Here is an 18,990-nt window from a genome sequence, read left to right on the forward strand (position 1 = left end):
TGATTGATTCTGTGCTGAAGCATTTTCTATGTCTCTTTTTTTCTTTTGCAGCATGTCTTCAATTCACAAGCTGCACTTCTTGCTTAGCATCACAGATTAACTTCAACTGTAGCTGGTGTCACCGGCTCAATAGGTAAGAAAACAAACCACTCTTCATTCGTCTCTCTTTCCATTATCCCAAATTCATTTTACTGGAATTAAAGTTCTCAGACCGCTTGCCTTGAGGTGGTGCAGAGAACGAGGGAAGTAATTTCTGTCAGCAGTTGCTGAAACAGAAGCACTCTCAACACAGACATTCACAGGATGTGTGGAGATAATTCACCACTTCTAATTTAACAGTCACAATGTTACAAGATTGCCTTTGTATATAAAAATGGCCTAAAAATTGAAATGAATTGAATGTGTAAACCATTAATGAAATCTCTCTTGCATCTTGCATCGCATTTTCCTAAGTAATATTACTTCCAATGTGGCAGAGAATCTTTCATACCAACACTTTTTTCCCTTAATGTGAGAAAGAGGGAAAATAAAGTCACATTCCTGCTGATTCATGCCCGGGCTCTCACCTCCCGAACCCAGACAGCTTTTTTCTGTAGATCACATACCAAAGAACAGACGAGACCGAGACAGCTGACCTCCTTCTGCTTTATTTTCCTGGCAATCCTTCCATCGGTATACTCTTTCAATCCCTCACTCTTATTCTCAAGCCATACACACACACACACCCACACACATGCATACACATACTCTGAGGGATTCAGGAATATAATATCCCAGTTGGCGTTTATTGTGAGATTTGGTCTTTGATTGGCAGAAAGAGGAAAAAGGCCAGTTTGCTTGTGTTAGAGGAGTTTAACTTTTTCCCTTTATCAAGTGCATATGTGCTGCACACATTTTTTGAGCTGTAGCATTTCTAGTGCTATTTGTTATTCTATGAATCATTACATACATAATGTTGCAAAGCACAAACACGCCTTTCAATGTCTGTGGGAGCTTGCTTTTTCCATCCACTCTTGAAAACCTGCTTCTAAACAGGCTGGATTGTATAATTAAATGGGAACACTGAGTGTTGAATCTTCTCCTGGTAGACAAGGGAGTTCAATTCAGACTTCATCAATATGCATAACCATTTTTGTTTGGCTGAAGGTTATGGAAACAATGCAGAGTTAGAAATTGCTGCGGTAATTAAAGTTTTTTTGGCTTGATGAAGGCTCTCTGTGTGTGTGTGTGTGTGTGTGTGTGTGTGTGTGTGTGTGTGTGTGTGTGTGTGTGTGTGTGTGTGTGTGTGTGTGTGTGAGTGAGAGAGAGAGAGAAAGAAAGAAAGAAAGAAAGAGCAGGCTAATGATGCAGTAAATGCAGGTAGCTCAGTTGATCTAAGCTAATAACTGACAATCTGATCCTCCCAACGCAATTTATCAACAGTTTACCCCTTGTCTTTGGAGAGAGCAGTTGAAGTCAGATGCAGTTGACTAACTCACACACACACACACACACACACACACACACACACACACACACACACACACACACACACACACACACACACACACACATATATACATACTTTGCTATCTTTGTTGGGACTCTCTATAGGCGTAAAGGTATTTTTTTATCCCCTTACACTAACCCTACCCCCAAACCTACCCATCACAGAGGACCGATGGCTGCTCCCCATAATGTAGGTAATCTCTGGTTTTACTATCCTTGTGGGGACATTTGGTCCTCACAATGTAATATAATCCTGTACACACACACACACACACACACACACACACAAACAAAACAAGCTGTATCGGAACAGAATATAGTGTCAAACTATAGCAGGGTGTTTCACATAATACCTTTCATATTTCAATATTCTGAAGTAATGAAATTACTTTAGCAGATGAGTGTATTAGTAATGATTATGTGCATCAAAAACCTAGATTTGCATACTTGGAAAAGCATCCTTTCACCCTCAAGGTCAGATTATTACTGGATCAGAATAAATTTGAGCTGACTACATTTACAGCCATTAACATGTAAATGAGATTATGAAAGGCTGGAGAAGTGCTGACGAAGGATGTGGCCGCCGCCATGGGCAACCTCAAATCCAGACAGATATATTTCTCTTTTACTTCTCTTCCTTTCTTGATTCATCAGGGCTTGGGGTAACTGCTTAGGAGAGAAAATTAAAGCAGACATAATGACCATGGCAAAGCTATAAAAGTAAATTACACAAAATCAAATTTGTTTACTAAATAATTAAATAATTTGAAATCTAGTTTGTACATTTTGCACTTGTCAATTCAAAAGCTTTATATTATGTCATTTGTCATGTTACTTTCTCCCTAGGGATGCACTGATATGAATCTGGCCCGATAAACTGATAATTACTACAAATACTACTTATAAATTTAAGCATCACAACATGAAAATGTTGAAAATTAATATTCATAGCTTTTTTAAAGATTACTGTGTACTCATACTAGCTTGGATTAATAACTTTTTGTATTACTCATTAACAAGTTGTTTTGGGTAGAAGTGTAGATGAATGAACGAATGTAAAGGAAATAAAGAAAAAAATTCTGCCTCCACAAAAGAGCAACAAAATTACAATGTGAAAATGAAATGCCTCGCAAAGCCAACGGTTGTATTCATCTTTGGCCCGTAGAGGCCATAGAGGAGTGTGTGTGTGTGTGTGTGTGTGTGTGTGTGTGTGTGTGTGTGTGTGTGTGTGTGTGTGTGTGTGTGTGTGTGTGTGTGTGTGTGTGTGTGTGTGTGTGTGTGTGTGTGCAGAGCTCTGCTTCCTGTTCGTGGATCATGAAATCTCTAATCCAAAGCTTTCAGTTAGACACACACTGCCTAACCACTGGTCATGGCTCTTCTTTCCAAAGAACACGTCATGTGTTTAAAGCAGTGTCTTGTGTTTATGACTCTCTGACTCTCACCCACTCCTTTACAAGAGCGGAGTTAAAAATGCTGTTGAGACACACGGTTTCCATAGACTGTCGGATTATATTACCTTGTTGGATAGATGAAACTATTTCTTCCATGTTTACTTAATTGTTTTGTCCATTTATATCAACGCTTGTATAAAATCATTAGTTCTGCAAGCACAAAAAAAGAAGGATTCTTTGATTTTTGTTTACAGTGACAAGCCATGACAAGCAAAATAAAAATCTCATACAAACACGCACACATAAAATGAACATGGTTTACCATCTGTGACTGAGAAGCAAAATGTGTGTTTTCTAACCCTAATATATCAGCAAGAAAGAAGGAGAGAGCTGCTATGAATGTGTATATGGTGAATGGTACTGAACTGAAAAGAGATAATATGTCACAAAAAGATAAATGGAGAATGGGGAATTGCTGAAAGATATGGAGTAAGGGTGACAGTATCTCATCTGGAATGCCAAGCAGCTAAAGCCCATTATGCGCCATGTGTTCAAGAAATGTGAAGGCACGGGAGGAGGAAAAGAAATACTAGCTGTACTGCCTATTCCTGACTCTCTAAGCCAGCATCTATCAGTGATATACTGCTGTAGACAGTCCTCAGTATATTTCACCGTTTTGAATTTCCTGTTCTGGGCCACAGTGAAGTGTGTTTTTAACGGAAGTTTCATGGAGGACTCGTTTTCATGTTTATGATTTACTCACCCTTTGATTATTTAAACCTGTAAGAAGTATTTTTCCTGGAACAAGCACTTAAAGTTTTTCTTAGAAGAGTGAAGACTTAATAGGATTTCCCTGCATTGGCCACCGATGGGATCTATAAAAGATGGAGATCATGTTTGCGTGTTTATTGGCTGTCTTTAAAATACTAATGACCTGTTATCATTTTTCACATCAGGTGTTCCAGCGGCTTTGATCGCCATCGGCAGGACTGGGTGGATAACAGTTGCCCAGATGAGGTTTGTATGTGGATGTGTGTTGGTTTCTAACCTAAATCTCTGTGCCTACATGATAAGGATACCATATGCTCTCTCTCTCTCTCTCTCTTTCTCTTTGTCCTTCTGCCTTTCTAAAATACTGCTTATACAGTGAAGCCCACTAAGTAATTAGTAATGTGTATAAAAATGTGTTTTAGCTTTGTGAGCTGTAAACATTTGATTATTTACAACATATTATTTATTTAGCTTTATTAGTTTGTACAGACTAGCGTCTTTGGCTGTTGGAATTTGGGTAAAAGGGCATTGATTGTGTGTTTATTTGGTAACACTTTATTTCAATGGTCCACTTTAGACATTCTACTAACTATAAATAACTTTTCATCTACATGTCAACTAACTCTCATTAGAGTAATAGTAGTGTCAGGTGTCAGTGTATGTTTGTACTTTCCTGTAGCTCAGTGGTAAGAGCATTGCGTTAACAACGCAAGGTTGCGGGTTCGATCCCAGGGGATTGCACATGCCTATGTATAAATGTATAGGATAATGCAATGTAAGTCGCTTTGGATAAAAGCGTCTGCCAAATGCATAAATGTAAATGTAAATGTACTTTGTTTGTCTGGTTTCCCGCCACTCATTTGTTTCCATGGCAACCCTCATTAGTTCATCTGTCTCACCTGTCACCTCATTAGTCTTGTCAGCTGTGTCTCGTTTCCCTGATTTGTTTCCCCATGTATTTAAGCCCTGTGTTTTGCCTTGTTCATCGTCTGATCTTCATCCTACTAAGTGTGTGTGAGAACCGTCTGCCTGTCTGTACCTGTTTGTATTATGTTGTTAGTAAAAGTTTGCATTGAAACCCTCATCTTCTTCTGCCTGCACCACACCGTGACAAGTAGACTGTCTGCTTAATATCTGCTAACACTTTATTTTGATGCTCAAAATATTTATAATAGTGTTCTTTTTTTTTACAACACTGTTTTTATTTATTAATTGCACTAAATTAACATGTTAAATTGACAGCCCTAGTTTTTAGATAATAAAATATTGTCCGCAATGCGGCGCTAGGCGCGACGCAAGTGTTTTTTGCTAGTTTCAGCCCGACGCATTTATCATTTTCACGTCCTGCGCCACATTGTTTATATAGCAAATGCATTTGCACCCATTTGCGCACCCATGGCCGTGCTGGTCTGAAAACGAGGTGTGTTCAGGCGCATTGCTATTTTGAGGCAACAGAAATAGACTGCGCAGTATCTTATTTTTGTTATTTAAAGGGCACATTAGTAATGTGTACCTATAGGCAGGTGCACAACGCGCTTACACTCTGCTTATTACACACTCAGGGACCCGCAGCAGCATACAAACATGCCAAATATTAAACATAAAAGGATTATAATGTAAAAGATTATTATTGTGTACATAAAGATATGGTGGAATCCGGCTTGTCCCATAGATGGTCTGCTTGTGCACTTTAACCTTGCGCACGAGTAGATCCGTTTCCTCGCTAGAGAAGCGTTCAGTCTTTCTGCTTGCAAATTCCGCCATGTAAATAGCGAATCCGCCATGGTGCGAGCGCAACTGGCTTTTAAAGGGAAAGGGAGATGAGACTCTGATTGGTTTATTGCACGTTACGCCCAAAACTAGTAATGGACACCCATTACTAATTAAGAGAATAGGGACAACCCTTTTAGACCACGTGCCTGGCGCGCCAACCCTTTTACCCGTCGTTAAACTAGCAAAAGTGGATTCGAACACGCCCTAAGTGCACTTGAGCCTTGCACTTTAGACCATGCGCTTAGATCGTTAAACCAAATGCAAGCCTGCATCATAACTAAACCGTACTTTAGATTTGTCAGATTGATCATTTAACCTGTCTTTCGTTCGCAGACAAAGGATAACACCTGTGACATCATCAACACTACCAATCTCAATCTACTGACCACTGCGTCCACTGATAACATTACCACAAGGAACAGAGGGACTACTGAGTGTCACTCTTCTCAAACCCAATTGCACATGCCGACCAGCATACCAACAGAAGGTACTGTCGTACCTAAACCAACACACATACCACTTAAAGGAGAAGTTCACTTTTAAAAAAACTTTTGCTGATAATTTACTCACCCCCATGTCATCCAAGATGTCCATGTCTTTCTTTCTTCAGTCGAAAAGAAATTAAGGTTTTTGATGAAAACATTCCAGGATTTTTTCACATATTATGGATTCCATTGGGACCCAAACGGTTCAAGGTCCAAATGACAGTTTCATTGCCGCTTCAAAGGGCTTTAAACGATACCAGACGATGAATAAGGGTCTTATCTAGCGAAACGATCGGTCATTTCAAAAATAAAATAAAAAGTTGACGTTTTATAAGCACAAATGTTCGGCTTGCTCTGTTCTGTGATGCGCGTTCGTGACGTCACGTAATACGCAATTACGTTGAAAAGGTCACGCTTGAAAAATTGAAGAAAATGTTCTTTTTGGCTTTTTAATATTAAAACACTCAGGATGCGCACACGAAATGGGCATTTTAAACGATAAACTGACACAAATACATTTGAAAATGTTTATATGGTCCTCCTTCCGCACATTTGTAAACACATCAAACTTGACCTTTTCAACGTAATTGCGTATTACGTGACGTCACGAACGCGCATCACAGAACAGAGCAAGGCGAACATTTGTGCTTATAAAACGTCAACTTTTTATTTTATTTTTGAAATGACCGATCGTTTCGCTAGATAAGACCCTTATTCATCGTCTGGTATCGTTTAAAGCCCTTTGAAGCGGCAATGAAACTGTCATTTGGACCTTGAACCGTTTGGGTCCCAATGGAATCCATAATATGTGGAAAAATCCTGGAATGTTTTCATCAAAAACCTTAATTTCTTTTCGACTGAAGAAAGAAAGACATGGACATCTTGGATGACATGGGGGTGAGTAAATTATCAGCAAAAGTTTTTTCAAAAGTGAACTTCTCCTTTAAGATTGAAATATGGATCATGAAACTGATGTTACAATCCTCTGACAAAAGGAAACCAGCGGGTCAATGATCTAAACCATTAGTTACAAGTGACTGCTCATGGTAAGAATGCAGCAGGATAATGTTAAGAGGCCACCAATGGGTTCTTCATAAATCAATAGACACGGAAAAAGAAAGGCTTATTTGTGCTTGAGTCTTGGGAAAATCAATTCCTGGAGAAGAAATGTTCTGTGTTGAAGAACATTTAGAATGTAGCTGAAGGGGTTTACTCATAAATGCCGTTCAATAGATAATCATGCTGTTCATTCTCCTCCAGCGGCACACAAGAATCTCTCTTTAAATAAACACTGTCACTTACAAAGAATATACACCGAGGGTGGACCCTCATCCATATACTCTTTAACTGTTATAGAACCTTGACCTCATGCTGTGTGCTTTGTTCTGTTTTTCTTTGTGATAGGCACAAACACATTATCAGACAGTAAACAACACAGCATAAATTATCAATCTCATCTCTGAATTATGAATACACTTATGAATATTTATAGCAATAGCAGTACCCAAACTTTAGCACAAGAAAAAGTTTTTTTTAATCACTTTTCCTTATTGTTTGTCTAGTTCACAAGTCAGATTTTTTCCCCTTCTAATTATTACTCGGGCACTGAGCAGTTCAGCTGTCAATGTAACACGTGACCAAATATGTCCAAGGACAAGTTTCTTGTCTGTTTGTACTGAAAGCAAAAATACAGTGTGATGCCACAAAGTCATTGCCAATGTGAACATATTTGAGGTTTAATGCACATTTATGAGGAGTGGGACTTTATAGGCCAGTGAGATTTCACTTTGGGTAGAGCTATATGCTGTATATAAAAGATGATGTTGGTATTTGATGTTTCTATTTGTTTCTGTCATGTCTTAAAATGAAAGGCAGTCTAGCTCTCTTCGTACAAGTCAGTGGCACTACCGTTCTTTGTTGTTACAGGCAGGGAAGATCTGGCTACAAAGATTACATTAGTCCCAGGGTTGCCAGAAGTCCACTTAAAGTGATTAAGTACAGTACATGAAACAATCTGTTCATCATTAACAGTTTCTCAGAATGCTCAATAAGACAGTGAGTTATGAGGTCATTGAAAAGGCATAAAACTCTTGTTTACACACTCTTTTCTTCATCCCTCATTCATTACTGAATGTTTTTTTTTCATTAACTGCTCTCTTACGTTATTATGACAACAAAATTAAAATGCTGAGAGATCCATATCGAATAGTCAAGAAATTAAAATGCTGCATTTAAAGTACATTTACTATAAAACTGTGACGCTGCTGTACACTGTAAAAAGTGGTAACATGCATTTGTTACCTTAAGGATAGGTCACCAAAAATGTTTAATTCTGTCACCCTCATATTACTCACCCTTATGTCATTCCAAACCTGTATGATATTCTTTTTTTTTCCTTCTTTTTTTTTTTTTTTTTTTGAACACAAAAGCAGTTGTTTTGAAGGATGTTGGTAACCAAACCACGACTTCTACTGTATGGACCAAAAAAAAAACAATACTTTCTTTTGTGTTCCACAAGCATAGGTTTTGTTGAGTAAATGGTGACAATTTAGCATTACTAATGTTGGCATTACTTAACTTAAGGTAATGTTGATTTGACCTGTATAACGTCTATTATGTTAACAGCTTGAATCACATTTTAAGGTTAACATTTTTACCGGATATAATTTGTCTATTACAGTCATCTAGATTTAACTTTCTTCTCTCCATCTCTGACTCTGATCTGTGTGTGAAGTATTGCAGTTAATCAGGTGATGATGCATGTATGTGAATGAAAAGCTTTGATGTTACATGATGTAAATGAGAAGCTTGACTTCTTGCTATAATGCCACTGGCTACAGCAGATACTACAGCAGCATCAGGCCCCTCAGCATCAGCAGTAGTTGTGCTACTTCATTCATTTCGGTTTCAGTTCTCATCAGAATTGCCTACAGTAGATGTTGACCTGTCTGTCTTCAGATCCCCAGAAAGCTTAAGAATCTTGGAGTGGTTTGCTCATTCAAAATTAATTATAAATTTGTAACTTGTTCTCCAATCGCAAACATATTCTCCAGTCTCTTTGAAATTATCCTCACACACATGTGCGACCCATTTACAGTTGTTTTAGGGTCAATGATGTTACAATTGAGAGAAACTGTCTAGATGTAAAATTAGCTTTATTTTTCTACAAATGTTTTCTCTCCCCCTTCTGTCTCTTTTCTCATCTATTTTTATAGACGACACCAAGATTGCGCTACATCTCAAAGACAATGGAGGTAAGATCTTATCGTTGCTGCAGTGTATGTGGTATCAATGTGCGTCTGTGAACCACACAGCAATACGCTGCATCACTTTTCTGATAAATAACATCCATTTTTCCTGCTTATGTACAAATAAGGCTATACTGTGTGTGTGTGTGTGTGTGTGTGTGTGGGGGGGGGGGGGGGGGGGGTGGGGGGGGGGGGGGTTCAGGTATATCATGTTATGGGAACAAAATGTTGGCAACACAAAGAAGTCAATATCTAAAATCCTTGTCCATGTGGGGACCATTTTATGTTCCAGAGGAGGAATACATCTTATAAATGATTCTAAGTGATGAAAATATAAAAATGCTGGAAGTTTTCTGTGATGGGGTTGGAATATACTGTATAAAAATCATTATGTCATAGAATGTGCCCATAAAACATGAAAACCGAACATATACTGTATATATGCTCTCTCTTTCTCTTTCTCTTTCTCTTTCTCTCTCTCTCTCTCTCTCTCTCTCTCTCTCTCTCTCTCTCTCTCTCTCTCTCTCTCTCTCTCTCTCTCTCTCTCTCTCTCTCTCTCTCACACACTCTCTCACACACTCTCTTTCACTCTCACTCTCACTCCTTTTTGTCTCTCCTCTTCTGTATTCCCAGCATTCTGTTAGTATGATCCAGGTCATGTGTTTTTAATTTGGAGCAAGCTCAATATTTCTTTACCAGTCGGAAACGGCAGTCAGGACTTCAACATTTCATCAGTAAAGCTGAAAACAGCACATTCTGCCAATGAAAACATGTAGCCAGAAGAAAGCACTATCTAACCTAATGCAGAATAACATGAATGTTGTAATTCCTGATTTAAACTAGTTACAAAACTGCAAGTATATTAGCAATAGACTATTCAAGGTGTGTGTGTATATATATATATATATATATATACATACATATATACATACAGTACTGTGCAAAAGTCTTAGGCATGTTAATATCCACAAAAAAATAATATCCACAAAAAAAATGGTTTTAAGCCAGTTATTTATATCTTTTGCTGTAGTGCGTCAGTAGGAAATATCAGTTTACATTTCCAAACATTCCTTTTGCCATCAATTGTAATAATCTAGTGAGTTTTGTATGCACAAAGGAGTCTGACAACAGCCAGTGTGTTCAGTGTACAATGTCAGTATTTCATGACATCATGACTTCTCCAGCCTACCAGATTTTTTATAATCTACAATAGCCAGTCGCTGCACTGTTTACAGTATCTTCTGGTTCTACAGTCAGTTGTAAATGTATATAATTAAAATAACATGCACCTTCATGCTAAAAATATATAATATAATTATATAATAAAATCTTCATGCTAAAAATCCCATGGTTAGGCTTGTCACTCAAGAACAGCATTGTCTCTTGGTAATTAACCTTAAGAGGAGACCTCTTGAAATTGTCCTTTTGTGACTGGACGGGTGCTAATTTTACCATCTCTTTACACTGTAATGAAGGTGAATCTGGAATATTTTCTTAGGAGGAGATTTGGAGCTTGGGGTCAGTGCCAATTAAATTAGTGAAACCAAGGCTTCGAAAAAATCACATTTGATTTTAAAACTGATTTCAACAAAATGTCTCCATTAGTACCGCCGGCACTATTCAGTTTCACTGAAGTCTAAAATGGTATTTGAAGGCATCAGGTAAAGAGTGACGACTGATCCACATGTGTCACAGCACACTGACTGGTCACAGTTTTCTGTATTTTGTTTCAGTATGACAGTCATCAAGCCAGGCTGTCTTTGACTGCCAAGCTTCAGTCCCCCTCTTATTGAAAATAAATGACTTCCATTATGCTTAAGTGGGCATGGGCACTTTTGGCTGTAATGAATAACAACAGAAACCCTGCTTCATTATTAGTTCTTCCCTTCTTCCCTGTAATGTCTGTCAATCATTTTGGCACCCTTTGACTTAAAAACCTGTATAATACACTTTATATTTGGCTTTTCATGATAGATAAAAAAAATATATTTTTACTTTTAAAGTCAGTCATTTATCAGACATTTCTGGACCTAAGAAAATTAGTTCAAGTATTGACAAAAGAGATACAGAGCCAAAAAATTACATGAGTCAAAGCATTACATATAAACTGCAAAACTGTTCAGTAAGGAGCAGTATGTGGGTAGGCTACTGTAAGGATATAGAAATGCAATGCAATATTAAAATGAAATATAACAATGTAGAATAAAGTTATTGACAGAAAAGAAGAGCAATGACACCCTGTCAAGATACAGTATGTGCAGAGATGTTTTCACTGATCATGGAGCCACAGATGTATAAAATGAAAGATAAAGTGGAGTTACCGAAGTTTTTGTCCATAAAAAGAATGTCATTAGGATCCGAAATGGACAAAAAAACTGTTGAAACATTATTCAAAATATCTTCCTTTGTAACCTAATGTAGTCAGGTTAATTTACTTATATTGAATATATCTGTATAAAGTAAGTTCATTTAGATGTCACTACATAATGGTAGTGCATTTTTAGACATACAGTTTGTATGATTTACATTTAGATAAAGCAGATCCAAATAGCATCTGTACATTTATAACCAACACTGTAAGAAAAAGAATGAGGTTCTCCTACTCATTTGGTAGTCTCAAAGCTGCCACAGAGTCTGCTCAGCAGGTTTTTATAGGAGCCTGGCTGTAGTGCAAAAACACAAGAACTGCAGACCACAGTAAATCTTTCTTCTCACTGGGGCCGGTTTGAAACGTCCGAAATACAAAATTAAGATTTACAGCTATGTCTCTCTTCCATCAATCTTTTATCTGCCTGTTGGACAGATACACAAGCCACAGGAACCCAAACAGTATAAATTAGTTGTGGAGACAGTGCTCTCTTCTGTTCAAAAGACGAACTACAAGATTCAACCTTCTACTGGTTTCTTCAATAGGTACAGCTGCAGACAGGAGATCTCCAAAATGGGGCGTGAACTCCAAAAGTGGGCAGAACCTCCTAAAGGGGAGACTTACTGTACACCATTGGTTCTGGCTTCAGCCAATTGTCACAGACTTACATTTAAAAATAAAAATGTGTAAATTACACATTGTTTCTAGTTTATCTAATATAAAAAGTTACTTTTACATGTGGGAAAGTTGTGCTCTATTTCTTTGTTCTAAGCGACGGGGCGTCCCGAGGCTCGAGATTCACATGGTATAAGGGGGCAGTGACGCTGGGTGCAACTAAAAAGGTCCCATTGTCTGGTGAGGTCCGGTTGGGGAGTTACAGACGGCCCGGCTCGGTGATCTCATTTCATATGATCTTATTAACTACTTATATCTCCTGGACTGCCATTTTCTTTAGCACGCTATTCAGCGCAAATCCCACCCTGCTGTCAATTTCATTGGTTAAGGTTAAGGTTTAGGGTAGGTTTAGTTGTTAGGATTATTTGTAGCATTGTGTAGGAAATCAGCACTGTGATTGACATGACCAAGGAATCAGCTGTGCGGCAGAGTTTGCACTGAATTGGTTTGAAAAAATTACACATGCGTGTCATGTGTCTGTCTGTCAATAGGAGGAAGCCACACCCTATTTTGGAGATCCACCCTGATTTGGAGATCTCCAGCCTCAGCTATACCCTTTTCGGTTTTTGAGGCAAGGATGAGATTGAGGGGAAAAAGAGCCTCCACTTTTGATTCATCCTCATTGAGAATATTACAAGCAGTGCAGTTATGTGTTTACAAAGACAGACTGATTCATTCTGACAGTATGAGTGAATGCATCAGTGTTAAGAAGTTTTAATACGGTATAATGTGTGTTTCAGCTGCTGCAGCAAAAAGCACAGCAGAGAACAGCACTCGCCCCCTGCACATGGGGCTGATTCTTGGGATGATCCTGCTTCTGCTCGTGATGGTGGCCATCGTCCTGGTGACCGTCTACGTCTACCACCACCCGAGCTCTGCTGCGGGACTCTTCTTCATTGAGGTGAGAATGTGTAGGTTTTAGTTAAAGAAATAGTTCACCTAATAAAGAAATTTAAAATGGTCTAGCTACCTTTTGTCCATGGAACAAGTGTGCTGGTCTTTATTTTCCATGCTCTTACAAATTATAATGAATGGGTACAGAAGCTTTCAAGCTCTAAAAAAGGTTGCAAAAAACAGCACCATAAAAGAAGTGAAAAAGATTTGTGAACAAATAATTCTGTGTGATTCGTTTCACCGTATTTCTGTGAAACCCTGCTGAAAAATTCAGCATAAACCAGCATGAGTTCTGTGTTGGTCCAGGCTGGTTTCCATTACAAAAAAGAAGTTTATTCAAGTGTGCTATTAGTATACTTCTTTTAAACTAAAAAAGAAGAAAGTAAACTTTCAGTTATGTTCTTCTCATAAATATACTTTAAAGTACACTTAGCCTATGTATACTTGAGTTATACTGACATAAAAGTGTATTTTTGTCCTATACTTGTACTAATCTTTTGATCAAGATATACTTAAAAGTATAATTAAGTATTCTAAGTGTACTTGGCTTATAGTTGTATTTAATATTTTGATTGAGTAGCCTATTAAATACTTTATTTCACATTTTTTTACATACTGTCTTATAAATTTACATTATTTGAAAAATATTGATTTATAAAGAAAACTGATATGTTCCTAAATTTGACTATCTGAATTTTTGTGTATAGGCTACTGGTAGTGTACATAGAAATGTACTTTTAATCTACTTTACTCTTATACGGTAGGGACACTATTACGCACCTTTGAAAAGTACAGAATCTCTGGATCAAAACACAAGCGAAGAAGAAGCAGAAACAAGTGATAAAAGATTGCTTATGTAAATATAAAACAACGCAATCATCAAACATTAAACAGCATATAAATCTGTTGAAATGTTGAACCTATGAAGAGGAGATTACTGTGAAGCTTTGGGGGTGTTTACGGATTCGATCGACTCCATCTATGTTTTGATCATCGTTCTGAATCCCATCCGGATGTAGTCTTTGAGAAAAAAAAAATGTTCGCAGCTTTGTTGCTTTTTTATTAAATTTGCCCACATTCGAGTGTTAATAATAAAAAAAAAAGGATGTATGAAGCTAGAATAAAATGTTTTTAAAAAGGAAAGGGTTAAAGGTATATAAAAAATGAATACCTAAATCGGAGCATAGTATAGTAAACTATAAGTATGATGTTATGTGCACTTAAATAAATCAAAACTTACAAGTATAATTGCAGTATAAATCGGTAACACTTTATTTCGATAGTCCACTTTAGACATTCTACTAACTATAATTTAAAATTGCAGCTACATGTCAACTAACTGTCATTAGTATTAGTAGACTCTGCTTAATATCTGCTAACACTTCATGTAGTTGGTCCCCCAACAGACATTCTACTGACTATAAGTAACTTGGCAACTACAAGTCAACTTATTCTCCTAACCCAAACCCTAACACCTAACAGTCTACTACAGTCTACTTATACTCTAATGAGAGTTAGTTGACATGTAGTTGAAAAGTTACTTATAGTTAGTAGAACGTCTAAAGTGGACTATCGAAATAAAGTGTAACCTACAGTATAAATCTACTAAACTAGTACCGGTAGTTTACTTAGAGAATACTACAAAGTTTACATTCATAAATTTAAAAATGTGCTACATGTATTTGACTAGTAAACTATCAGTATATCTTTAAGTTCAAACTTAGTTGTAGACTAGTTGTGTACTCAAAGTTTACTGTTACACTTAAAGTATACTTAAAAGTATACTTTTATACAATAAGTGTGGGCCAATTTTGCCCCAAGTAGTATTGAAACAGTACACTGACAAGTATACTTCTAGTACATTGATATTAGCATACTTACTACATAAAGTATACTTTAAATATACTTGAAATTTACTTAAGCATACTTGATAAAATGATCTTGAAATATAATGTAGACCAGGTTAGAGCTGGTATAGTGCTGGTCTTGCTGGTGGGCCAGTATAGTAATGCTGGTCTCAAGCAAAATTGAGGTGTAGCTGGTCCAACAGCACTCCTGCTTCCCATGCTGGTGACCAGCAAACCAGAAACCAGCTTGCAAAACATACCTTATGCTGGTGACCAGCAATGCTTTATTTTTCATCAGGGAAGAACATTTTATGGTGCTTTTGCATTCTTGAAAGCTTCAGTCCTCATTCATTGTTGTTAAAATTAATTGTTTGCTTTGCAAAGGCAAGACATTCTGGAAAGGTCTGGAATGACATGTTGGTGAGTAAATGACAATATTGCCATTTTGTGTGAACTATTACTTATTAAAAGCAAAAAAGGGATGCATAGATTCAATAACTGCAAACTGTTAAAGTTTAAAAACTTAAAAATGAAAATTCTGTCATCATTTACTCACCCTCAAGCTGTTTCAAACCTATATGAATTTATTTCTTCTGCTGAACATAAAGAAGATATTTTGAAGAATGTCAGTAACCAAACAGTTGATGGACTCCATCAACATCCATACTATGACACAATTGATGATGACACAATTTTCATTTTAAGTTAACTATTCTTAAGTCAAGAATGTTTGTTGGCTTGAAAAAAAAAAGTATGTATCTTAATACATGTAGAGTAGAATATGTATGTATTGACATTGATGGGGAGTGCATATTTAAAAAAAAAAAAATACAGTATATTTCATTATCAAATTCATACATTTACAGAGACGTCCCAGCCGATGGCCAGCGATGAAATTTCGTAGAGGTTCTGGTCATCCAGCATATGCAGAGGTAGAGCCTATGGGTCAAGAAAAAGAAGGCTTTATTGAATCAGAGCAGTGCTGAGATTTGACCTTTGACTTCTTAAGTAACACACAGCCCAGCAACCTTCTTGGTGTCTTGCTACAAATCCATACATCTCAAATCATAGCGTTCCACCAACCCCCGTGAACACTGACGAAACTGAAAACAGTGAGGGTGTGGTGTTTGAATGAAAGAGGCATCCACAAAACAAATGCTTGGGTCCAGTTTTTAACACTCCGAACAAAACATCTACATTCAGAGGAATCGTTCAGCAGCTTCTGCTCGGTTCCTGTCATGACGTGGGGAGCAGCTCTGGAAACCTTGATTGTACTGGATGAGGCTTTGACCTTTCACCCTCAAAATCGCCATTGAACTGAAGGCAGTTACGTTTGATTCTCTGATTTGATGTGCCTCTCAGAGATTTTTCTTGTCATGACAGTTTCTGGACTGCACATTCATTATATAGACCTTTATATATCTTAAAATGGGTTTTGTAGGGTTTTTATGTTTGTTTTCCAAATTATTTTTGTCATATTGGCTTATGATTTTATCTCTTTGATTTGAACTGATGTTTTGGAGTATGTTGGATGACCTTTCCACAGTTATAGATACTGTGTCTCTTCCTCTTGTTTGGATACAATTGGAAAATGTTCTGTGAACAAATGTGCCAACAGTATTGATTAACATTTTTCATCCATATTCCAACCATTTAGGACATTTTGCACATATCCACTTAACGCACATATATCGCTTTTTTCAAGTTTAATTTTGTGTTACTAATGCATATTTACAAGACAGGCGCTTGTGAGATTGTGTGTGTGTGTGTCTTTGTTTTGATTTTTCTGTTTTAGTTTTTGTCATTATATTGCGGTACACGATCCCTTACACTGACAGTCCTTACGTTGAGTTGTTATATAATATTTTATATAGAGCTCTCCCTCTGCTGTCAAGGTCATCTCAGTTTCAAAGATTAGAAGCAGTGGAATTGAAAACTGCAATAATGAATTCAGTTTGACTTCAAAAATGTGAATTATTACTCTACGATATGAGAGAAACAACACATTACAACCTTGTATATGATGAACATAGGCTATGTTCTAAATAATTTCCATTGTGTTCAATAATAATGGGGATTTTGCTTTTGAAGGTTTACAATATTTATTCTTATAAAACTGATTTAGTTATGGCACATTGTATTACCTTCTCCTTTAAAAATGTATCCTAAAGACATTTTTAGTAATGTGACCAAAGAACTGTCATTACACACAAACAGAATATATAGAATGAAAACAATTGAAAAACATTTCCTTAAGACTGTACAACTTGTTGAAATTGACAGTAGTAGATATTTTTGTCTTTTGTTTGATTATTTTAGCAAACCTATGCATTGGGGCAGTTCCTCTAAGTTTATTTTATTTTTCAATGTCTTTTAGGCGTTTTTAATAATGCATGCAAGGGATATTTTTCCTCCTCTTTTTTTTTTTATCCTCATAACAGGGTGGCTCGCCAAAAATCAAGGTCTAAATTCTATTTTTATCAACTTTCTTCACTGGAAGACCTGATTATTTTCAGTAAAATTATCGTGTGTGTGTGTGTGTGTGTGTGTGTGTGTGTGTGTGTGTGTGTGTGACACTGAATCTGAATGTATATGAGTGCACACTATGGGGTCTGAATAAGTGGATGTTTATTTTGTGAAATAATCTCAAAGAAAATGTTTGTTGAATGAGATCAATTTTCTGTTCAGCAGTGATGTCTGCTATCAGAATTCGAGGAAACAAACATATTAGCGACCTGCATTTTTGATAATCATAATCGTCATGTTGTGCCACACATTGAGAGACAGTGAAATACACAACGACAATGCTGTAATCTGTGTACTCTTGTGTTACTAGGCTACTGTCAATTTGATTACATAATAAAATTTTATTAAATAATAAATGAATGATTCTGTTTTAACTCTTTCCCCACCAGCGTTTGTTTTTAAGTTTGCCCGCTTTTTTGATCATTTTCACAAACTTTTCATGGCCCCCATAATATTTTGGTGTATGAATATCTAAACAAAAGAAAGAACAGGGACTCTTTTTTTAAACAACAACAACAAAAACCGTTTTATTCCAGCTTCATGCAATCACTTGAATGTAAGTAAGTTAAGTGAACATTCGCTGTCGGACTCGGACCGCAGCAAACTAGCAAACCAGTGAGTGCAACCGCAACCGCACTCTAGGAATAAGTGTAACAATCTATGAAGTCACTTAGAAATAAATCACAGCGTGCTTCATGATAAAAAACGTGACTTAATTTCCGGGAAAAAAGCACTGTCTAGGCTCTTCCCCGGAACGGATTGTATCGAGTCATTCGTTAGTCTGGTTGTTTGATGAGAAAAAGATGAAATGTAGTTGCAATAAACGAGATAAGAATCTGCACATCAGCTGCAGGAGCGGAGGACTCTTATTCTGCTGTGCGGAACTGAGGAAGAACTGATGACGGACAGTTTGATCGTCGGCTGACAAATCAGAGGAAAGGGGCGTTTCATTCCCGCCCACGTGTAGGGAACGAATATTCAAGCTGTTTATACATTTTTCTACCTCAGAACGAAAAATCAAGCTGAATTCTTATTTTTCGGGGTTTTTTGGAAAAAAAGAAAAAACGGAAAAAGGAACTGTTTTCAGATTTTTCTACTTTCAATATCAAAAAACGACTGAACGAATGATACACGGGTTTATATGTTACGCTCATATAGAGGTAGAGCGATACCAGAGTAAAAAAGGAAGGGAAACAGAAAGAAACATAAGACACAGACTAAACCACCGACCGTAACATATATTACAAACAGATCGTATTGTATGGGCCAGACTGAAAATCTGATGAGAAGCTGAAGTGTAGAGTGATGTCATCATAATTGTTGCTCCATATTGGCAGAAGTGAGAGAACGTAAATTTTGAATGGTCCGGTTTCACAGACAGGGCTTAGATTAAGTCAGGATTAGGCCTTACTTCTATTAGGGCATTTAGGTATCTTAAACGTGCCTTAGAAAACAAAACAAAAAACCTTACTTGTGTGCATCTTGAGATAAAACAAAGACACTGACACATTTTAAGATACATCA

The 18,990-nt window shown here is 37.0% G+C and overlaps 1 protein-coding gene across 3 annotated transcripts in view; it reads left to right on the top strand.

Moving 5' to 3' along the window:
* plxdc2b (plexin domain containing 2b) overlaps positions 1 to 17,840 on the top strand; it is a 61,885-nt gene extending 44,045 nt beyond the window's left edge. For 2 of the 3 annotated variants that reach the window (XM_082162172.1, XM_082162173.1), the window contains exons 9-14: positions 52 to 133; positions 3,836 to 3,896; positions 5,757 to 5,910; positions 9,124 to 9,162; positions 12,940 to 13,100; positions 15,807 to 17,840. In XM_082162172.1, the coding sequence (XP_082018298.1) occupies positions 52 to 133; positions 3,836 to 3,896; positions 5,757 to 5,910; positions 9,124 to 9,162; positions 12,940 to 13,100; positions 15,807 to 15,926 (617 nt within the window). In that variant the 3' untranslated portion in view covers positions 15,927 to 17,840. Of the gene's footprint in view, positions 1 to 51; positions 134 to 3,835; positions 3,897 to 5,756; positions 5,944 to 6,851; positions 9,026 to 9,123; positions 9,163 to 12,939; positions 13,101 to 15,806 lie in introns of those variants that run through there. The other variant, XM_082162174.1, reaches the window with a different exon arrangement.
* The last annotated feature ends 1,150 nt before the right edge of the window (positions 17,841 to 18,990 follow it).

This window comes from Leuciscus leuciscus (genome assembly GCF_965113295.1).
Source record: "Leuciscus leuciscus genome assembly, chromosome: 2".
Lineage (NCBI taxonomy): Eukaryota > Metazoa > Chordata > Actinopteri > Cypriniformes > Leuciscidae > Leuciscus > Leuciscus leuciscus.